Here is a 24,685-nt window from a genome sequence, read left to right on the forward strand (position 1 = left end):
CTTCCCAGTTTGAGAGTCAATTTCTTGATCAAGAAAAACAGCAAAGTTTTTAAATAGTCAGACAAGTTTATTTTATGAAATTTTCAAAAACAAGCAATGTATTATTGATAGAATCCCTATAATAATTTATGCTGCTTTATGAATATCTTATTTATGAATTATGCAGGAAAAACATTAATTAAAATCTACTTTCAAGTTTAAGTTTATCACATCATATAAACCAAACTTCTAAAACCCTGAACTTGGAATGTGTAGTATATCAAATGTGCCATGTATGGACACACACAATGAATGTTTTTATATTTATAATCCACTCCTTTTATTTTTACTATAATTAAGCCAATAATGAGGTTGTGTTTATTTTTAAATTGGTTTTCCATTAGCAAAAAAAGAAGATAGAAAAAAGTCTGAAATTCTAGCCACTCGTTTCTGCCTTATTTGGTTCCCTGTCCCCTTACTCTAGCATTGTACTACCCCTTGTGTTTCTCCAAATTTCAAATTCAACTGTCATATTTAAGTTTAATACTACATTATGTAGGCTTCTATATATAGCTGTTATGGTTTTTATTATGAAGTACAGTTTTTAGTTTTAGCACAAGAATATATAAAACAACAAACAGCTGCTAGTCAGAAAAGTGTAATTTTCTTTAAATAGCAAGAGGCTTCAACTTTCACAGGTAACTCAAAATAGGTTCATAAACTTCTTCAGGTTTCCAGTCAGGTAAATTTTTTAAGCCTAGGACTACTTATAACTGTATTTTATAAAATGCACTTAGTAAACAATTAGCATAGGTCTTGGCTATCAGAAACAATTTCTTCTTAAAAACATCCATGGACAAAAATGAGGTAGAAAACCAAATGGGCTAAAAAAAAAAAAAAATCCATGACATTTAAGCAAACGTGAATGCCATAACAGAATTACTCTTACCTGGAAGATTTCCATCAGTTTCATCAGCACTAGGAAAACTAGCAACACTAGTAGAATCCGAAAGATCCAAAAGTTTAGCTCGTAATTGCTCAATATCACTCTCTTTGCTAGCCAACTGCATCTGCAGTTCATTCTTATGTGTACATTCTTCTACCAATTGCTGTTTTTGAAAAATATCAAGATAATATAAATAATCAAGGTCAAATAATTTCCATCATTATGGATTAATTGTAATATAAGTAAGTACTCTAAAATGCTAATATGAAAAACTTACTACAAACTATGAATATTTACTACAAAGATTTTATTTTATTCTTTTTTGAGACAGGGTCTTGCTATATTATGTTGCCAGACTGGCCTCAACTCCTGGGCTAAAAAGACCCTCCTGTCTCAGTCTTCTGAGCAGCTAGGACTACTTACCTACTACAACAGATTTTGATGCACTACATAAACTAAGTTCTTTCTCAGAAAAGCAACACTAGGAAAAGCTGCTTTTCTCCTTGCTTTTAGAAGAATTTATGAGTTTTTTTTTTTTTTTTTTAAACATAAGGCATAAAATATGTTAAAGCATTAGGAAATGCTTTTCTGGCTCCATACGAATCAGTTCAAAAGGTACAGAAAACTTCTCCAGATGGTTAAACCATAAACGATGAAGTCAATGCTTAGATCTTAGCCTGTTTTACATCAGAGATCATGTTCACAATTTTATGTTATTAATATGCCAGAAGTATAAAAAAATTAAACTTGATATTTAGATTTCAGAAGAGTAAGTCTTGACTAGAAAAATAAGCTACAATACTTCAAAAGCTCTACCTCAACTATAATTCATATTATAACAGCCATATTCCAACTTTAGTCTGAAACCAAATAAAGAAAACCCTTGATTTTTATCTCTCAAAATGGGCCCTCTAAACCAAGCAGCTGCTAATTGGTAAAAATTAAGGTATACCTAATTTGCAGCCATATAGCATCTTTCTAGTTTTTCAAGATAAATATTTATATTAGAGTAATAATGATCAAACTGTGAAGAGTACATATTAACATGAATATTTTTAAACAAGAAAATCCAATCTAAACAAGATAGATAACAATTATGTACAGTAACAATTTATGAAAATAAAACTACATATGCCTGCATGTACACACACAAACCTTACCGCTTGCATGTCATTCAGTTCCTTCTGATGTTTCACTACCATCTGGTTGAATTTCTCTCTTTCTTGGTTGAGTTCCAGTTGCAGCTTCCGATTTTCCTTTTCTTTCTTTCTCAAATCTTGAGTATTAGCTTTCTTTCTATCAATTTTAAAATCTTTGCGATTCATTATTTCTGCCAACTTGTTAACAGCCTATTAAAATATTAATAAAGATCTATATTGTAATCATTCAATGTAAATCTCCACTAAAGTGTGTGTGTGTGTGTGTGTGTGTGTGTGTGTGTGTGTATGTTTACTCAAGAAGCAAGACTTTTTGTGGACTTGAAAACTGGAACAGGGGCTGGGGAGATAGCTCAGTCGGTAGAATGCTTGCCTTGCAAGCACAAGGCCCTGGGTTCAATCCCCAGCACCCCCCCCAAAAAAAAAAAAAAAAAAAAGAAAGAAAACTGGAACAACCTAATGAAGGTTATGATAGCTGGTAGCACAAGTAAGTAATAATGGCTTATCTCACCATTCCAATGTTAAGAACAGATAGTCTTGCAAAAATCAATTCATTGTTCAATAATTAAGCACTGCTTATGTTATAGGCACTTTATTAGACACTAGATATAAAGGTAGAAATACGGTTATGTACCAAAGGCATCCTAGTCTGAAGGAGCTAGACAGAAGCAATACAGTAACAGAATAAATGAGAAGAAAGAGGCACATGCAAGGGTGCTATGGGAACAGCACACAACTGAGACTTGGAAAAGTCAGGGATGCTTCCTGGAATACCTGTAAATATGTCCATATGTTTCTTAAAGACAAATAGGAGTTGGATAAGTAAAGAGGAAATAATATAAAGGAGAAAAGCCAGAGATGATGTTAAGGAAAGGAAATAATACATAGGTAAAAGGACCAAGAGAATTTTTTTCCCTCCTTTGGACAAGTAGGAAAACTGGGACAAGGCACCTGACTAGGCAGGTATCCTAAGGCCCTTTTCACCAAAGTAAAAATGCATGTAAACATGGTTCAGGCTAATTCCTTTTGCCAGAAAGAAAAAAAGTACATTCAAATTAAGATACTATTAAAAGTATGTAAAATTAGTTACATAAACTAAATCCTAACATGTATTTAGTCCAAAAAAAATCAAATAGAGATATATCATTAAGAAAGTAAAAAACCTGTGTAAGAACACTTCCTCAAAGATCAACAAAGTTTCCTTGCTTTTCTTTCAATTTGCTAGATGGGTATCATCTTCTATGCTTCCCACATATAAAAACAAACTACATATTTAAATGTAAAGACTGGAATCACATTACACATTTTGTGCGATAATACAATTTAAATTTAATGCTATATCTTATATCATGGGAAATACTATTTTCTCATACATTACACACAAATCTACTTCAGGCAGGGCCTCACATATGCTAGGCAAGAAAACTCTACTACTAAGTTACATCCTCAGTCCTTTCTCTAAAATTTCTTAAGTTGCTCAGGCTGGCCTTGAACTTGAGGGCCCTTGCCTCAGCCTCCTGAGTTGCTGGGATTACAGGCATGTACTTACTACTACGACCCATTCTTTCATTTTTAATGGCTTCCTCGAATTCTATTGTATGAACGTTACATGATTTATCAATACTACATTGATGATTAGTTGGGCTATTTTTATATTTTCACTATTAAAAATGATGCAATAGGGCTGGGGATATAGCTCAGTTGGTAGAGTGCCTGCCTTGCATGCACAAGGCCCTGGGTTCAATCCCCAGCACTATAGGAAAAAAAAAAAAAATGCAATAATTACTTTTGTATTTCTTTAAAGCATTTTTAAAATTTACTTCTTTGGAGGCTGGGGTTGTAGCTCAGTGGTAGAGCACTTGCCTAGCACATGTGAGGCACTGGGTTCAATACTCAGCACCACAAAAAATAAAGAAATAAAATAAAGGTACTGTATCTGTCTACATTTTTTTTTTTTTTGGGGGGTACCAAGGATTGAACTCGGGGCACTAAACCATTGAGGCGCATCCCAAGCTCTTTTCTGTATTTTATTTGAAAACAGAGATCTCACTGAGTTTCTTAGGGCCTTGCTAAGTTGCTGAGGCTGGCTTTAAACTCACTATCCTCCTGCTTCAGCCTTCCGAGTCACTTGGATTACAGGCCTGCACCACCGTGCCCAGCTCTAAAAATATTTTTTTTAAATTTTATTTCTTCTAAGCATTAAGTAGAATAAATTTTAAATGTGAAATACTGGGTGAAAGAATATGTACATAAAAATGCTTTATTCTGAGCTAGAGTTGTGGCTCAGTGGTAGAGCGCTTGCCTGGTATATGTGAGGCCCTGGGTTCAATACTTAGCACTACATATAAAAAAAATAAAATAAAAAGATCCATTGACTAATAAAAATATATTTAAAAAATGTTTTATTATATTAAATTCTTCTTATACTTTAATTTCTCAAATAGTATATGAATGAACTTTTCTCACATTCTTGACAAACCGAGGAGTTGTGTTATTTAACTCTGTCAAAAAGATAATTCTACTGTTTTAATTCCTATTTCTTGGTTTATTATTGAGGATGAGCATTTTAAAAATCTTCACTGTTTCTTCACATCTCAATTAAAAAGTAGAAGACTTTTTTCAATTTTTTTTTTCCTGATTTATAAATATAAATGCTGTTAAATGTTTTGTCTTCTTTCAACTTACGTTGTTCTGAGCACCACAGACACTTGAAATTTACATAAATAAATGTCAGTCTTTTCCTTCATGGTTTTTGTCTTGATATAAAGGTAAGTAAATCAAATGAAATACTTAGTAGGTTATGAAGAATTTGAATTATTGGATAACTTTGTAAAATAATAAGATTTCAAGTTTTAATGGACAAAAATATGATCTAGAGGCATCATTAAATTCAAAGCAAAATTATATATGTACCCCTGCAGTTTCTTACTTATTCCCACATCATCTTTCTTGCTTTCAGTTGACTATTGAAGACATGTTTTCCTATTGTCAACAACAGGTCTTCAATACCGTCTTAAATATATTCTAACGACTGCTAGACAAACTAACTTTTAAAATTAAAGTTCTATTTCCTATGTAACTCATCTGTATTTAGTGGGAAGAGAATTACATTATTTTTCAAATGAAAAACTTGAACCATATTACCTTAATTTTAGGAAAAAATGTACAAGGAATAATTATTAATCTTCCCCAAAATATGAAACTCAAATACAAACTCACAGAAAATGTTGAAAACATGTATACCTGTGTTTTAAGGGTTCGTTCTGTACTTATATTCTTTTCAAAGGCAGCCTTAAGGTTATTGATCTCCTCCTCCTTCTTCAATTTATATTCTGCCAGTAAATTATATAAAATGTTATTGTATAGCATTAAATAATTTCTGCATTTCAAACTAACATTGTCCTCAATTATTCAAATTACCATGCATTAGATAACAATTTCCTATAACTTCACTAAGAGAATTTGTAAGGCTATGGGACTTATTTAATATATGAAAACATATTTCAAAAACCAAACACACAACATAAACAGGTAAAGATTAGTCACTGAATTTAATATTATGATTTTTTTAAAAAAACCCTTCATACCTTCCTCTGCCTTCCTCATTTTATCGGTTAGCTCTTCATTTTCTTTTCTTAATAATTCAATATCTTTGGTTAGCATGCTGTTTGTTTCTTCAAGCTAAACAAAGCATACAAAGGTTTAAGCTATAGCCTCTTTGTTACTGTTATATTTAAAGCTAAAACCTTAAAAATAATACTTTACATTTTTCATAGATGAGGACAGGTCAGGCATCACTTAACTACAAAAAATGCCTACTTTCCAGTTTAAGATAGGTAGACATAATTAAATTCTAGGTATTGTATTAGTTTCTAAAAATTATTTCAGTGTATGCACATATAGCAATCAAAAGAGAAAAATGAAATAGAGAACTAGACTGGAAATTAGGAAATCTGTATTTAATTCTAACTCTACCATTAATCTACTATGTGATCATGGGTAAGTAATTATCCTTATGGGCCTCAGTTTCTTCATCTGAATAATAATGATGAAAATGACAATAAAGTATTTATTGATCAATTATTTAAGTAATGCATTTATTGATCATTTAATCCTCATAAAAATCACATAGAATGGATATTATTTCTACTTTATACATAAGTAATCTGAGGATTAGAGATCACATAACTTCTTGGGGGTAAACTCAGGATTTGAACCCAGGACTGCTTACACCAGAGCACACGATGATGACTTTGAAACAAAAAAAATCTCTTTGACTCCCACTTTAGTCTCATGATTCTATACATCTCAGGAATAGGTAAGTGTAATACAGATTTTCTTATAGTGGATTTGTAGATTATCCACAAAGAATTTTTCATCACAAATTGATTTCTCTGAATTTCAAAGAATTCTGCCTCATAAAATCAGTTTCAATATAGTAAAAGAATTATAAATAAACCTAAGATAAACATTTCTTCATATAAAATATAATGATCTATAGTCAGAAAACCAAACCCCAGTATATTGAATAGGAATTTCAATCATTAACAACTGTTTTAGATTGAATAAACTATTTAAAACATGAGCACAGAATAATCACCACAATAAAATGTAAGTATGCATACACACACATTTACCTTAATGCTTTAATATGTGACCTATTTTGATTTACATCAATTTTAGTCTGCATATACTTTACTTATCACACTTACCCGACTAACAGTGTGATCTTTATCTGTAATCTCTTGTCTATTTCTTGAAGCAGCTTTCTTGCTTTCTTGGGTCAACTCAAAATACTGCTCTTCCAGAAGTCCTCGAGCCAACTGCTCAGACTCCGCTTTTGTTTCTGCTAGATCCAACTGAGTAGAAAGAGTTTCTCTGCAACAGGTTTTTAAAAGAAACTGATAATTCTCCCAACTTAATCAAATGTTTAAAAACACAATTATCTTTAAATGATAAAAAATAATTAAGGATTTTATTGATTAAAATAAACTTTGAAATCCATTGCAAATTTTCTATACTTCTCAAGCCATCTACATTTTTGTTTGTTTTTCTAATTTATTTTTATTGTAAACATTTGAATAGGAATTTATCGTGGGTTTGAAATAGAAGATAGTAAAGCACAGTGAAAAAGTCACTGGCTGGCAAATCAGGAGGCCAGACCTGGATTCTTACCCTTATCACTAATTGGGTAGAAATACTGGGCAAATTCCCTACACTTCCTAGAGCTCAATTTATCAAATCAATAAAATGGAAGGGTTAAACTAAATTATCCGTGACATCCTTTTAAGTGCAATTCAATAAGATCATAGAGACAAAGACTTGTAAAACCACTGGAAATGCCTTTTGGAAATCATACTTTAAAAAACTTTTTGCTAGGCTGGGGTTTTGGCTCAGTGGTAGAGCACTTGCCTAGCATGTGTGAGGCACTGGGTTCAATCCTCAGCACCACATAAAAATAAATAAAACAAAGGTATTGTGCCCATCTGCAACCAAAAATATTTTTAAAAAATTTTTTTGCTAAAACAAATAAACAACCTTTTTGCTTACTCTCCTCAAAGAAAGTCTCTTGGATAAGTTACCTTGTTCACCATTTTATCCCTCTTATACACCATTAGGTACTCAATAAATGGTTTAGAACAAATGAATTCTGTATCTTATTTTCTAATAAGGGAGTATTAGAAATCAATTTTTCTGCCTTAAACCTAAGGAGGGAGACATAGAGTATTTACATACACAGAAAGAATATTCATTCATTTACCCAACAACTATTTATTTGAATGTTTACTATGTGCCAAATACTGTTCTATGAATTAAGGCATAATAAAATTCCTTTCAGGGAGCATATATTCGTGTATTATACAATTTAAAAAATGAACAAGCAATATGTAGTATATCAGGGAATAATAAAATGTGGAAAAAGTTGTGAATGTGATCACAATTTTGTTACACAGTAACTGAGAAGGTGTCTCTGTTAAGATGACATCAGAAAAGAGATATGAATAAGCAGTGCAGGTAATCTGGGAATACAATGGTTCAAGCAGAGGGAATAACAAGTAAAACGTGCCCTAAGGTGACCTGAAGGAAGTTAACATGAGCAGTGAGAGATGTGGGAAAGTTGTGAGAGATGTAGTAAGAGAAGTAGGGGAGAGAATAGACATTTTAAGGCTTTCCAAGATAATGCAGAGACTTTAGTTTTTCTTCTATACTCTGATGTTTTATAAAGATCATTCTGGCTGCTCTATTAAGACCAGACAGTAGGGAGGTAACGGCAGAAGTAGAGACACCAGTAAGGAGACTACTAAAATAAACAATTTTGGAGATGATAGTCTGCACAGTTAATTTGGATAGTTAAGTGGTACAACTGGTGAAAAGTGATCAGATTCCATACACAATTTTTAGTTACAAACAGGAAAATTTGTTAATGGGCTTCACAAAGAGAAAGGAAAAAAGAAGAATCTAGAATGACTAATTTTTTTTTAATTTAAACAACTGGGAATAACAATTGCTAATTTTTAAAATGAGTAAGACAAGGAGGAACAGGTTGGCAAAATGAGGGACTCAGCAACTTTTTCTGCATACATTTAAGTATGGGATGCTTATTAAACATTCAAGAGAGATGTCAAACAGCTGGATATACAAGTTTGGAATTCAGAGAATGTACTTGTACACTGATGCTATTTAAAGCCATTTGGCTGGATGAGAACAAGTAGGGAGTGATCTCTCTTGGGCCCTCCAAACTCTAGTTTTCAGAAAGGATAAGGGCAAAACAGCAAAGTAGGTTGAGAAAGAATAGCCGGTTTAGTAAGAGGAAAACATTGTATAGTGTCACAGAAAGCAAGTAAAGATTTTGTAAGGAGACTAATCAACCATGTCAAAAGCTACTGTTAAATAAGGTAAGGGCTGAGATTTTACTATTGTCTTTAACTATTAAGAAGACAAGAGTAACCTTGAGAAGGGCTGTTTTGTTAGAATGATGAGGTCTGACTGGAGTGAACTTAAGGGGATGGGAGAAATGAACTGAAGATAGCTGAAATGTAACTTTTCAAGTAAGTTTGCTAAAAAAGGAAGCAGAAAAACAGGATGGTAGTCGGAAGTAGATATGCAGTTAAAAGAGGTTATTTTTTAAGGAGATATTGAACTCTCTATTTATATAACAATGGGAATGACAAAGAAAATAAAAAAATTGGTAGGAAAGATGAGAGAATTGTGAAGTAGGCAGAAAGGGATGGGACAGAGGGGCTGGAATTTGGTTTAAGAGCACACTTTGTCCATTTACATCATCAGAAGAAAGACAGGGATTTACAGGTACAGATGCAGTTGGGTTTGTGGCTACGGTGGTAGGAGAGAACAGATGTTTTCTCATTTCTAGGAAATAAGGTCATTAAATGAGAATGAAGAGAAGTTGGATTTGAGGAGAAGATACAAAATACTAAAGAAGAGTAGAAGAGTGAGTACATTAGAAAAAGAAAACACTGACAATGTTATAACTATGAATAATTTTATAATACAGGACTTTGGGTATAAGACATTCTTATCTGGGGTTAATGCTTTACATCAGATTCAGATAGAAAGATCTAAGTTATATTTTCAAATGTCAGAAAATGTTTTTATCCTAGAATATATTTCAAAACTTGGTCATGAAATTACACAAGAAAGAAAGAAATGGTTGAGGGTACAATTATCTGCATCTATATATATACTTCAAGACTTCTTTACAATTCTCATTGGCAAAGGACCTATCTTTATTATTATTTAAAGTTGCTCTTACCTTTATTCTCCTGTTTTCTCAGAGAACTTAAAACTATCAATAATTCCATTCTTCTTGATTATGAGCAGTACCTTGGTTCTCTTCCACTGCTATATTCCAAACTAGAAAATTCTCTGGCCCATGGAAAGTGCTCAGATATTTTATTTATTTGAAAGAACGAATGGGCAACTTTCCCCATGCCCCATTTACATATGCCCAAGTTAATGCTATCTTTAGGAAAAAAGGGCTCCCTTCACATTCTTCCATTCTCCTCCAGTTATTGCTTTATTTTGTCTTAAAAGCCACATCTCTTGAATTTTTTTTTTTTTGGGGGGTGGTGTTGGGGATTGAACCCAGGGGCTTGCACATATAGGCAAGCTCTCTACCATGGATCTACCTATATGCCCAGCACTGAATTTTTTAATTTAAAAAAGAGTTTACTGAATACTGTAATGTTGCAGGTACAATTATAGATGTTGGGCCTACACAAATGAATCAGAGCAAAGAATAAAGCTCTATTCCATAGGTATAAAGCTTAAGTTCTAGTGGAAAGAAAAACAACAAATGAGAAAAGTAAGCAAAACCTATAATATATGAGAAAGGAGATAAGTGCTACAAAGAAAAATAAAATAGGAAATGACACATGAATTGAGCAGCAAGGAAATGGGCTTGGATGGGATAAACAGAATTTTGAAAAGTGTAATCAGGAAAGGTCTCTTTGAGATGATGTTTAGACTTAGACTGAAGAGGGTGAACAAGCCACGTGGTCATTTGGAGGAAAATGTTCTGGGCAGAGGGAAGAACAAGTTCAGAATGATAGGTTTGTTGACTAAGAAAGTCAGAGTGGGTGTTGTATATACTCCACCTCTATTTCTACCCTTCCCATGCATGCTTTAATTGACTTTAATCTAGTATCTATTCTCATCACTATTTAGTAATTGGTTTCACCCAGCTAACAAACAATCTTGGTACAAATAATGGACTATTTATTCCTTGACCTTCTGAATATCTGGCATTTTAAACCATTTTCTCTTTCTTAAAATATTCAATTCCCCTTAGCTTTTGTACTACCCCCCTCTGACTTTCTTGTGTATTATTACTGACTTCTTATTTTCTCTACCTCTGTCCATTTGAAAAGTACAGGATTCAGCAGCTCTTCCTCAATCCTGGGTCTTTTGATCCTATACTTGGGGTCACAATTTGGAAGGACTAAGTGTCCACAAAAATGTTCATCTCTTTCCTTCCAAACATGCATCCATGTGCATGCATGTACATGTGTGCACACTCTCACATGCACACACATTCAACAATTAGAATAGTCTGGATCTATATTGAAAATAAAAATTCAGTTTTCTGGCTTCTCTTGAAATATCAGAAGATCTTGAAATCTTGGGCTAATGTTACCAGGTGGCAGCAAACAGGTGGAACTGAGGACATGAACTCTTTCAGTTTCATATAATTCTCACAACTCACGCAATCAAGGTATATGCATTTATCAAACTCCAACTCAGTTACATGTATGGTCTCAAAGGTTCATGAGTTTATCAACTGTGAGATATATCATCACCTTAATAACTCTCTTCTATCTCAGTGGTTTCATATGCAAAGATTATCAAATCAACCTCAAATCCCTATCTTTTCTCTGCATACTAAAGTAATAAGCCCAAATTACCTGGTTTTCATTTCTATTTGGACATCCTGAAGCACCTCAGTCTATAGGTCTGAAATTGAAATAATCCCTCAATTTACAAACTTGACATTCCTTTAATTGAGGAATTATCAATACTATCAATTCAACTGTTCTGGTCACAAACTTAAGTGTTGGTCTGAAATTTTTCCTAAATTTACTCCTGCCATCTCTTATCTCCAAATCCCATTTCTAACTTCGTATTTCTTTCCATATGCTTTCCTCTCCTCCTACTGCCAATTTCTACTACGATTTCATATCTAGATTATTCCAGTGGTTACATAATTGAACTCCCTTTATCTGCACTGCTTTGCTCTACTTCAATTCCTTCTCCACTCTTCAATCAGAGTGAACTTTCGAAAATACTTGTTGGTTCTCAGCTTAGAATTTTCATTTATTCATTAAAAAATTTTTTTTGAGGTAGGGGAGGATCTCACTATGTTTATTCCAGGTTGTTCTCAAACTTCTGGGTTCAAGTGATCCTCCTGCCTCAGCCTCCTAAGTAGCTGGTACTACAGGCGGGCACCATTATGTCATACTCTGAATACTTAATTCTTTCTTTGCAAGGCCCAATTTAGGTGTTGGGGATATACAACAGATAAAAATAAAACTCCATAAGTATTTCAGTGTTTTAAGCCTCTTAGCTTGACACACAGGCCCTTTGTAATCTGACTCAGATTTATCTCTCTTGCCTTTTCTGTCACAAACTAAACCATATACTGTTTGTTCCTCACCTTAAATTGGATTGGTTTCTACCTATACTGTCCCCCTTTTCCCTTATCCCACTCCTGGCTAATTCTACTTTTCACTTAGTTCTCATCTCTTCTGGGAAATGTTCTCTGAATCCCACATGGTTAAGATGAGATATACCCCTCTTTCAATGTGTTCTAAAAGCATTTTGCCTTACCTTCATTAGATCTGTTTCCTTACTAAATTCTTAAGTACTTAAAGAACCATAACTTACTAATTATATTTTTGGCACAAAGTACAGATGCACAGCACAATAGGGATAATCAATACATTTGTCTTAAATAGATAAAACAAGGGCAAACATATTAACCCTATGAAACAATACTGTATGTAGGAAATTGGATGCTCTTTTCAAAGTGAAAGCACATGCACACCTGGGACTGCACATTACAAGGTGGATATCACACAAATGGTAGGCAACAAATTAGACTACAATGGGGCTACTGTCAGAATGACCAGGAAATGTAGCTTTCTAAATTAGACTATAATTATTAGCTCTAACACTTGGTTGACAAATTAATATGCTGATACTTACTGTGATGCTCAATTTTATGGTGATAAGACAGCTCAGTAACAAATCATTGTTGATTCTGTGTCTCAAATAATTTAATAACTCAATTAAGGCCACTTAATCATACAAGAAATGTAATTACTATCAAGGCATTATGCTATTAAAAGCCAATAAGGCTAAACAGTAAAAGTCTGACCCAAGTTTATTTTATAAAATTGTTAAAAATGAATTTAAAATAAAAATTATGTATTTTGGGGCTAGAGGTGTTGCTCAGTAGTAGAGAATGTACTCAGCATGCACATGCTCTGAGTTTAATCCCTAGCACCAAAAATACTTACATATTCTGAAACAAATGAAGAGTGTGAAAGTGGAACATCTCCATTTCCCGTACCTAAAGTATTAAGGATCTAACATTGAATATCCATGGCTGCTAACAATACAAAGAGACAACCAGGCATTGCAAGCTTATATATAAAGTAGACTCTCCTTTCTAAAAAATCAGATTTGAACTCCTATTAATCCTCCTCCAGATCAGGGATGTCCAATTGCTGTTTAAGATGATATAAATATTCTAAATCTGTCTTAATGGGACTATTGAGTACCTATGAAATGTAGCAAGTGTATCTAAGGAACTAAACTTTTAATTTCATATAAATGAATTTAAATTTAAATGACTACATGTGGTTAGTGGTTACCATACTAGACAGAGTAGCTCCAGATTTAAGTACTGATTTGTAAGAAACACAAAGGAGAGAATGTTCAACTAAACATGGAAATGGAATCAGCAAAATCACCAGTGAGGGAAATGCTACATGCTAAAAGATCTACTTTAAATTTTCTTTCAAAGGAGGTTAAATGAAACAGAATATAATATCAGATAACTAGCTTCAGAATTCATTCTGACCATATCTACTTATAAGACCCAGATGAGTGAGTCACCATCTTTTTGGGCCTCTCAGCTCAATTCTAAAATGAGGCTGTTACCCTTAAAAAGTTTTATAAGGTTTACTTGTTTGTTTATTTAGTGCTGCTGATGTATTGAACCCAGGGTATTGTACATACTAGGCCACTGAATTATATCTCCAACCCATGTTCTTTTAAGGTATACAAGTAATGGAAATTAACCTGCATCATAATACTAAGAAGAAGACAAAAACCTTCATCTAACATAAAATAATGATTGCAAATACAGAGTGAGTTACCTGTACACAAATAAATGTCTAAAGTTTGATAGCCCCTTGAAAACAACTTCTTGTCACAGTCTAAAACAGTGAATTTCTATGCAACGGCTATAGTATTAGTTTATTACATTGTTTCCTCACTGTAAAAGTAAATTTCAGCCTAGACTGATTTATTCTCATTAGCCCAGTAAAATGAGTTATACCATTCCCATTAAAATAATGGCGCACCTACTCAATATATGTCATAGTTTAGATGAAGTGTCCCCCAAAAGCTCATGTGTGAGACAAGGCAATAAAGCTTAGATGTGAAAGGGTTGGGTTATGAAAGCCTTAATCTAATCAGTGCATTAATCCTCTGATAGGGATTAACTGGGTGGTGACTGTAGACAGGTATGCTGTGCCTGGAGAAGGTGGGTCATTGGGGGTATTGCCTTTGGGGTATATATTTAGTCCTTGTGAGTGGAATCTCTCTTTCTGCTTCCTGGTTGTCACGTCCTAAGCTGCTTTCCTCTGCCACAACTTGCCTCACCATGGGCCCAAAGCAATGGAGCCTGCTATCTATGGACTGAGACTTCTGAAACTGTGAGCCCCAATTAAAATTTTCCTCATTTGAAGTTGCTCTTAGATCTTTTGGTTGCAGTAACAAAAAAGCTGACTAAAACAATATCTTTAAAATTAAATTTAAGAATTTGTTATAGTACTGATTCTTATTCTAAAGCAAAATGGACATACTTTTCATTTTGTAGTTCCTGTATCTTCTTTAAGTTTTCTCTGTTTTTTTCTTCAATTTCTTCTTTAAGTTCCTTTACCTGGGTTTTATAAAGTGTCTACAAAACAAGTGGTAAGAAATAAGGGTTTGTAGTGGGCAGCAGTTCAGCAGTTTCTTATAAACAAGAAACATATGTCCAACAATTCTACTCCCAAGTATTTACTCATGTGAATGCAAATATATGTCCACACAGTCCTGTACAGAAATTTCCATTAAAGCGATATTCACAGAAGCTCCAAACTAGAAGCAATTCAGATATTTATTAACCCACTTGTTGAAAAAATTGTGGGGTATTCATACTACTCAGCAATAAAAAGGAATGAACTGATACATACTAGATAAATCTAAAAAATAAAATGTTAGGTGAAAGCAATCAGGCATTAAAGAGTACATACTGTTTAATCTCTCACATATAAAATTCTATAATAGGTGAAAATAATCAGTAGTGACAGAAAGCAAGTCAGTAGTTGCTGGCAGATAGAGGTGGGCAGGGAAGACTGACTGCAAAGGGACCACAAAGAAATTTTTTGTGGTGAAGAAAATGTTGTACATATTGTGATGGTAGTTACATGAACACACACATCTGTCAAACTTATTGACCTTACATTTCTATTATATAGAAATTATACTTAATAACATACAAATTGTATTTACTTGAGAAAACATCTTAAAGTTCAATTCTTTAAGTGAATAATGTTACAAAAAGCACTTCTCTTTTTGACTGGGCTGGATGGAAAGGGTGGTTGAGACACAAGAAGTGTCAATGTAAGAATATATACTTACTGTAGTACAATAATTCTCAAAAAATTCATCAGGTTTTTGCCAACTTCATCAACAAATATGAACAGATCGGACTTATATTTTTGGTGCTGAAGTAACAGAGAAAACTTCAGTTCTGATGTCTATTTCCTTTCTTTTTTTAAAAAAACCACCCATTTTAGTTTAAAAGATAAAGAAAAATAGCAAGGACCACAAAGCAGCTCTAGAGGACAACTGTTATGCTGTTTCTCTAGAAATAGGACTTCTTGATGGGAAAAATAAATTTGTATTGTAATGCAAATGAAGGAAAAGAGAGGGCTTACTGTAGTTTAAGTGTTTATAATTTCTAAAATTAAATAAGCAGTTTTGCCTGTAGGAACTAGATTCTCCTCTCTTTTCTGACATTAAATAATGAAATTGTATACACAATCAGTTAAGGGATAAAAAGAAAAACAATTAGATTTGAAAGTCCAGATTAAAGATAAATTTTAAATTTGGTTCATAATAGCTTATTAATTGAATGATACCAAATAGAATCCTCATAATTAATGGAATAAACAGAAACTAAGAGATGGGGTCAGGTTTTATATTATTTTGTAGAAGCAAAATCAAGAATCCATAGAAACTACCATAAGCCATTTGATATCCATCCAAAAGTCTGGAGGCACTGCATGAATATTCTGTGGAAGCAGGCAGATAAAGAATACAGGATGCTACAGATCACTATGCAGAAGTTGGTAGTGCATACTTGTATAATTAAGGTTAACCTAAAGTTAGGGACAGATTTTTCAACAGTACTTTTTTTTTTTTCTTAAACTTAAAAGCATTCCAATAATGGAATTAAGCCAAGGGGGGGGGGGGGGGAAACAAATCAAAACAAAACAAAAAATAGGAAGTCACTGTGTTTATTAGAAGATAAACAATATATGGAATCAATGTATCATGAAGCTCTAAGTTATGCAGAAACTGTATAGAGGTCTAATGGTGTTCAGATTTTTTTTAACTACAGAAATCACCTCCAATATTATTCATGCTAGTTTCTAGGATATGTTCACTAATGTAACCTGAATTCCATGCATTTAATCACACTGACTTTGGCTTGCAGAACAGGTGGCTGTCAGAATAATACTAAGAGCACACTATTAAGCTGAAATGAAATGGCAGAGCAGAAGCTTGGCAACCAAAACAAAACTGAGAGGTTTTAATAAAGCCTCAAAGCATCAGCTGTAAATGTTCATTGTAATAGTGAAAATAGTTTGGTCTACAGCAAATTAAGAGGTAGAATGATAAATACCAAGGAAAAAGCCAAATTCACTTAATGTGGGCTGGGGATATAGCTCAGTTGGTAGAGTGCCTGCCTCGCAAACACTAGGCCCTGGGTTCAATCCCCAGCACCCCGCCTCCAAAAAAAAATTCACTTAATGTGTATATAGATTTAAAACAGAAACAACTATCAACAAACTCAAAGGCCACTTTGATATGTATAAGTGAGTCAAATAAATGGTTTTCTAATAAGAAAGCAGAACCTTTAACAGTTTTATTTATAGCTCTAATTTGATGGTAATTCTGGAAACGTTTACACAAAATGATAATTTCTTCAAGATCATGAACTCAGATTCAGATATGAAATGCAGACATGGGGATGAAAAGGGAAAAAAACTTCACAGTAAAAAGAGTCAGTGTATAGAAAAAGATCTAAATACCTTTTTTTGTGGGGTGGTGGGTAGGGGGTGGGTGGTACCAGGGATTGAATTCAGGGGCACTTGACAACTGAGTCACACCCCCAGCCTTTGTATTTTATATAGAGACAGGGTCTCACTGAATTGCTTAACACCCTACTTTTGCTGAGGTTGGCTTTGAACTCTTGATCCTCCTGCCTCAACCTCCTAAGCTGCTATGATTACAGGTGTGCACCACTGCACCTGGCTAAATGCCTTGGTTTTTTATTTTTAATTTTTAAAATAAATAATGTTATTGTATTTTTTTGTACCTTTATTTGATTTATTTTAATGTGGTGCCCTCACATATGCTAGGCAAGTGCTCTACCACTGAGCTACAATCCCAGTCCCTAAATGCATGGTTTTAAGTCAGGTTTTAAACAGTCTACATGTTAAAAATGATTCTCACTTACTGAGAAATATTGTTCAGCTTCAAGCTGATCTTGTAGCTCCCGCATTTGTCCTTCATTTCCTCTATACTGTCTGCAGATAAAAGGAGAAACAGTAAACAAATGCTTCTATTTATACTAGACTTTATATTATTCTTAGTCTGTTAAAGTTGCTAAAATAAAAAGGTTCCCTGAAACAACATTTGCTTTTTTAAAAATATACTTCAATATACATTAAATTACTAATTTTGTCAGGCCACATTGTCTGGTTCTATCTTGCTCCTTTTGAAATGATGCTATGCAAAAGAGAGGGATTCTTTTCCAATGAAGGTCACTTTCAGGAGATATTAATTGTGCATCGAATTATTCAAACCACAAATATAAGATTATTTTTTGGTACATTTTTATAGAGAAAAGCAATGACGGATACATTTTAAATCTTATGTAGTAAGTAAACAATTAAAAACAGACAGGAAATATTTAATAAATAATTATTCACTATTACATAGTATGGCTAATTAAGCACAAGAAGGTAGTGGAAATGAATAATTAGAAAAGGAAAAATGAAGGAAAAACAAGAGTTGCAAACTGAGAAAGGAAAAATGTAGAGAGGCAAAAACATGTTTAGGGCACCCACATGAGCAGGACAGGAAAAGACTCAAATGGAATAATGCACTTCGAAGACAGACTTTCAAAGGTTAATAACTTCATCTGTAAGAGCTAAATATGAATATTAGTAATAGCTTTTATTTTTCTACCTAACAAGGCATGTAGTTGATGGAAAGTATGTTATAAATGTACATTCAATGCTGAGTTGAGAGTTACTTGTGAAGAAGAAAAATGTAATTCACATTAATGGATGAAAGTGGTGGCTCTAAAGGGTGAAAAGAATTTTACCAATATAAATCCAACTTTACTTTTCTTTTCTTTCTTTTTGTACTGGGGACTAAACCCAGGGGCTGATGTCTGCTAGGCAAGTGCACCATCACTCAGTTACATTCCTAGCACCTTCATCCCCTGCCTCAGCCTCCTAAGTAGCTGAGATTACAGGCATTCACTCCTGTGTCCTGCTTAAATCCAACTTAATAAAAACTGACAATTTTATCCAAGGAACATTGTTCTGCAAATAAAAATGGCAAGTGAAAATATCGCAAAACAAATTTGAAGGAAATAAAAACGCATGAGTTGGCATAAATTATACCATCCTCGATACTTAACTTTTGAAGTTTATCTTTGTAAATTCAAAGCAACATGGATACTCCATTTCAAGCACGCAGATACATCACTTCTCAAGAGTAATACAAAAAGAAAAAAGGCACTTTGCACTCTAACATGCACCAAATAAATAAATTAAAAAAAAAAAAAAACCTCAAAGACTCATCATGTCTAATTCTAGTCTCCAAAATGAAGAAACCCTGAACATTTCCTTAATAAAAAGAAATTTATCAGGGGAGGGTGGGAATGCTGGGAAGTGAATTCTGGCCAAATTATATTGTATGTGTGTATGACTATGTAACAAATCCCATCATCATGTACAACTACTATGCACCAATTTTAAAAAAGTGGATAAAGGAAAAGAAAATTATCCCTGAATTTTATAAATAGTCTGAAGAAATGTGATGACTTTTATGGATATAAAAAAATGAGAAAATTGTGGTTTTTCCATCATGAACACACTTATTATAAAGTTTGAAGTCTATCTTTTCTTATTTTTAAACATCTATATTTTTAATTTAGTAAATCTCCATTCCAAAGCCTAAACTCCTTTGCAAACCTTCCTTGCAAGCAATTTCCTCAATTTCTAAGTGCTTTTTTCTGACTTCCTTTCAGAAACTCTGAGTACATAATCTGAACACACATAGGATATCAAACACATGAGCCAACATTGAACACAAAAGAGAAAGAAATCACAATGATATTTTCAAATACTTACTTTGTAAGCTGAGCTAACTCAAATTCTAACAATCTCTTTGCTTCCAATAAAGTATTTATTTCCTGTTTCATCTGCTTTTCTAAACCTTTTAAATTATCTGCCTCAAATGCTTGAGTCTTCAATTCATTTTGTAACAACAGTCGCTTATTGGATTCTTGTTCCAATTGCAGGCTTAGATTCTTAACCTAAGAATGAGAAAAATAATTAATATCTTAAGTTTCTTTATAATTTATCAGGCATTATTTGAAAGAATACTAATCAATAAAGAAACTGTGGCATATTTATACAATGGAATATTACTCCGCAATGAAGAATGATAAAATTATGGCATTTGTAGGCAAATGGTCGAAATTGGAGAATATCATGCTAAGTGAGATAAGCCAATCTCAAAAAACTAAAGGACGAATGATCTCGCTGATAAGCAGATGAGGACATATAATGGGGGGTGGGAGGGGCTAGCATTAGGTTTAGGGTTAGGTTTAGAGTTAGGCTAAGGAGAGCGGTAAGAATGAAGGAAAGAAGGACTGTGTAGAGGGAAAAGAGGGGTGGGAGGGGTGGGGGGGAGGGGAAAAATAAAATAAACATCATTACCCTATGTAAACGTAAAAAAAAAAAAGAATATAATAATATAATTATTTTAATAAAGAATATTAGCATTCTGGGGCTGGGGCTGTAGCTCAGTAGCAGAGCACTTGCTTAGCACTGGGTTGAGGTACTGGGGTTCAATCCTTAGTACCACATAAAAAATAAACATAAAATAAAGGCATGCTGTCCATCTGCAACAACAAAAAAATAAAAATAAAAAAAGAATATCAGTATTCTAAGAAGTCTCCATTGTTCTTTGTGTTTATTATTGGGTATTTACTATTAAGTCAAATCAATTCTCAAATTTTAGATTTTGTAGAACAAAATATCTAGTTTCTTTCTACTCTAACCAGAATCGACATTGTGGAATACAAAGTGATCATAAAAGCCACTTTTGGGGGGATCAGTCCAAAAGGGTATTTAAAATTTACTGTTTATTCATAAATACTTATATTCTCTTGTCTACAACCTTTCAAAGCTTACAAAACAAATATATAATTCAATTTAACAAAACAAATTCAACATCTGATTCAATTTAAGAAATATTTACAAATATTTATTACCAATATTTAGAAAATACTTCTAAAATACTAGATGCTGGGACCAATGAATTAAAAATTCTTACAGTGGTTTACAGTGCTTTCATGATCCACTCTGTCATATGATAGACCATTCTCTAGTCCTATCACTGGCCATTCTCTACAATGTAATCATACTATTCAGATCCTCAAATGCAATAAACTCTTCATCTCATAGTTCTTACACATGCTATACTTTCTGTCTTCTCCTCCTTCTTTGGAAGGTCATAGACTAGAGCACATCCAAAGTAATTACTAAAAATTTATTCATTCTTCAGCTCTTAAGTGTCACCCCCCTAGCAAATCCTTCCTTAATTCTCAGATGTGATTAGTTATATCCTATAGCATTCTGTACTTTCTTTTTATCATCTGTCATGTTTGTAATTACTCTTTTAATATCCACATTTCCCTCTCTGTGATAAATTCTCAAAAGATCATACCAACCTTATTTACCTCAGTAACCCCAACTCCTAGCACAGAGCTGGCAAATAACAGGTAGTCAAAAATTATGTTTTTAAAGTGACTATTATCTTTCAAATTTTCAACATACATTTCTCCAGTGTATCAGCTCTGAAAGGTATCTCTAATCTCTCTCCATTTTAGTCAGTTCTATACACCAATACCAGATTAATTTTCCTAAAAGAATGTTGTCACCTAGAGCTCCCAACTAAGCTTTAAAGAGTATCAATACTTTGGCCCCAAAATTTCTCTCATAATGACTCAACGTGTCTTTTCTTCTCTGGGCAGATCAAGTTCCCTTTTGCTGTTTACTCACACATCTTAACACTCACCCAGTACTCAATCTTTTTTGGTAGGGGGAGTGGGTCCTGGGACTTGAACCCAGGGGTATTCTTCCCAGCCCTCTTTATTTTTTAAGACAGAATGTTGCTAAGTTGCTCAGGCTGGCCTCAAGCTTGCTATCCTCCTGCCTTACCTGCCATGTAGCTGGGATTACAGGATGCACCCTCACACCCAGCTCACTCTTTTACCTGTAACTTGTAATATTCCCTCTACCAAGTCACATCTTGGGAAGGCTTTTCTATTTTCAGCCTTACAAATAATTCCCAAAATATGTATGTCCTTTTGTCTTTTTAGCAAAAGTTTTATAAATGTGTAAGCCAAGTTTGTTTGTTTAAGTCAAGTTAAGTTTGTTTTTTAGTAGAGAGTCATTTTCTTCAGGGGAGGAACTATGTCATTTCAATACAATTGCACTGTCATAATGCAAAATGGAAAAGATTTTATGGGATGAATGCTCAATAATAATTTGAAAGGAAATTTCTAGGTGCTAAGATGACCATGTATTATAGGGAAAACAAAAAACATGTAGGTTATTTCACATTCAAGTCTCCACTGTGTTTAAATTACTGATAATAGCTCTTCACTCATAACTTACAACTGTTTCTATTCTAAAACAAAAACAAAATCAGTGCTATTTTTCTTACTTCATCCTCCATCCTTTCTTTATTTTCAGTCAAATGTTCCAGCTTCTGCTGTGATTGTTTCAGATCAACATCTAGCATAGAACATTGTTTCTCAATTTGAACAACTCTATTCTCAGCCTTCTCTCGAGCTTCTCTCTCTTCCTTCAGCTTTTTTTCCATCTCTGTAAAAGAAAAAAGTTAAAAACATATACTTGAAAGAGTACCTTAATATTTTTCACTTTACATGGTCTGTAAAGTCGTTTTAATGTCTCTACTGTTTTTATTCTGGGACCCAGAGCTATTCAAATGTTCTAACGTTATTTGAATTATTTGTGTGGTAAGGATGTCCAAAGGAAAAGTTTTAAAATACCATAAAGTAGTAAAACAGTATCTTTTAAATCTAGACCTTACCCAATGATGTAAGAGATTATTTAGTATCATTTTCAGAGTATAAGGTAAAGACAGCAGAAAAACAAAAGAGAAAAATGGAAGTAGACTAGGTAAAAGCAGAAATATACAGTTATGGTTATTAATCTATACCTTACATTGTTCTGAAAAAGTTTCAAGAGGTTTAAGGCTATGATAGGAAGGCTAATTCAGAAGAACAAGATTCCATGTATTCCAACACCTATTTAATTATTACCTGGATATATTAGTCTACACTGAGGTGCCTTTTTTGAGATATGGTAATTAAGGTTTTAAGAAGTTGGTTTTCAATGGTTTACTAGTTAACCATTGAAATTCTGCACCAACAGGATTCAAACATAGTTAAGTCTGTCTTCTCATTCTCAGAGACTGCCCTCTAGGTGACAAAATAGAAATTGTTAGAATGAAGCTCCTTAAAAAACATGCACTGGAGAAAAGATAGCTTCTTCAACAAATGGTGCTGGGAAAATTGGAAATCCATTGCAGTACAATGATATTTAACCCCTATCTGTCACCCTGCATAAAACTCAACTTTAAGTGGATCAAAGACCTAGGAATAGACCAGAAACCCTGCAGGTACTAGGAGAAAATGTAGGCCCAACACTCCAACATATCAGCTCAGGAACTGACTTCCTTGACAAGACTCCTAAAGTATAAGAAGTAAAATCAATAATCAATAAATGGGATGCTATCAAACTAAAAGCTTCTTCACAGCAAAGGAAGCAATCAAAGGCATGAAGAGAGAGTCTACAGAATGGGAGAATATTGGGCTGGGGATATAGCTCAGTTGGTAGAGTGCTTGCCTTGCAAGCATAAGGCCCTGGGTTCAATCCCCAGCACTGCAAAAAAAAAAAGGGAGAATATCTTTGCCAACTAAACTTCAGATAAGGCAAAAAAATTAACACCAAAAAATCAAATAAACAATCAAAAAATGGGCAAAGGAAATTGAACTGGCATTTTTCAAAAGAAGAAATATGAATGGTCAACAATATATAAAAATGTTCAACATTTCTAGCAACCAGAGAAATGCAAATTAAAACTACACTGAGATTTCATCTCACTCCAGTCAGAATGGCAACAATCAAGAACACAAGGAATAAAAAATGTTGGTGAGGATGTGGGGAAAAGGGTATACTCAGACACTGCTGGTGGGACTGCAAATTGATACAACTATTCTGGAAAAGCTGTATGGAGATTCCTTAAAAAAGCAGGAATGAAACCACCATTTGGTTATCCCATTCCTTGGTATATATATCCAAAGGAGTTAAAATCAGAATACTACAGTGATACAGCCACATTAATGTTTACACAACAGCACAATTCACAATAGCTAGGCTATAGCTATGGAACCAATCTAGGTGCCTTTCAAAAGATGAATGGATAAAGAAAATGATGTGTGTGTGTGTGTGTGTGTGTGTGTGTGTGTGTGTACACAACGGAGTATTACTCAGCCAAAAAGAAGAATGATTTTTATGGCATTTGCCGGTAAATGGATGGAACTGGAGACTACCACACCAAGTGAAATAAGCCATTTCCAAAAAGTCAAAGGTCAAATGTTTGCAATAAAATAGAAGCTAACCCACAATAAGTGGGAGGGTGGGGGAGGGGGAGAAAGTATAGAAATTTGGTAGATCAGACAAAAAGGAATGGAGGGAGGGGAGAGAACAGAAAAAGCAAAGACAGTGGAGTGAATCTGACATAACTTTCTTATGTACATAATGAACACACCACAGTGATCCCCCATCGTGTACATACACGAGAATGGGGTCCTAATTAGAATTAGATATATTCCATGCTTGTATAATTATATCAAAATGATTTTTACTGTCTCATATAAGTAAAAAGAATTTTAAAAAGAGGTATATTCAAATTAGGAAAAAAAAACTGCCCTCTGATTTCACATTTGACACCAATTTCTTTGCCTTAAACTGTGTGCTTATAGGTGAGATCCTCTCCTATACACAGCTGTTGTGTTTCAATCTAGGAGGGAGAAAAGAGAGACAGGAAGCCAGAAATTCTGTCTGTAGTGTGTGTGTGTGTGAACATGTAATAAATGTATGCGTAATAAAAAAGATGGTGTTCTTCACTGAAGAAAAGATTAGAAACTAAAAATAAAAAAACAAAAAAATCATAAAATGTTAAGTAG

At 33.6% G+C, this 24,685-nt stretch overlaps 1 protein-coding gene across 4 annotated transcripts in view; it reads right to left on the minus strand.

Annotated features, from left to right (window-relative positions):
* Rock1 (Rho associated coiled-coil containing protein kinase 1) overlaps positions 1 to 24,685 on the minus strand; it is a 148,166-nt gene that overhangs the window by 12,020 nt on the left and 111,461 nt on the right. For all 4 annotated transcript variants that reach the window (XM_047526161.1, XM_047526162.1, XM_047526160.1 and 1 more), the window contains exons 19-27: positions 22,135 to 22,295; positions 19,530 to 19,714; positions 17,621 to 17,690; positions 14,694 to 14,788; positions 6,795 to 6,960; positions 5,670 to 5,763; positions 5,326 to 5,414; positions 2,086 to 2,274; positions 929 to 1,088 (exon numbers count right to left, since the gene is read on the minus strand). In XM_047526161.1, the coding sequence (XP_047382117.1) occupies positions 929 to 1,088; positions 2,086 to 2,274; positions 5,326 to 5,414; positions 5,670 to 5,763; positions 6,795 to 6,960; positions 14,694 to 14,788; positions 17,621 to 17,690; positions 19,530 to 19,714; positions 22,135 to 22,295 (1,209 nt within the window). The remainder of the gene's footprint in view (positions 1 to 928; positions 1,089 to 2,085; positions 2,275 to 5,325; positions 5,415 to 5,669; positions 5,764 to 6,794; positions 6,961 to 14,693; positions 14,789 to 17,620; positions 17,691 to 19,529; positions 19,715 to 22,134; positions 22,296 to 24,685) is intronic.

Source organism: Sciurus carolinensis, chromosome 15 (genome assembly GCF_902686445.1).
Source record: "Sciurus carolinensis chromosome 15, mSciCar1.2, whole genome shotgun sequence".
NCBI lineage: Eukaryota > Metazoa > Chordata > Mammalia > Rodentia > Sciuridae > Sciurus > Sciurus carolinensis.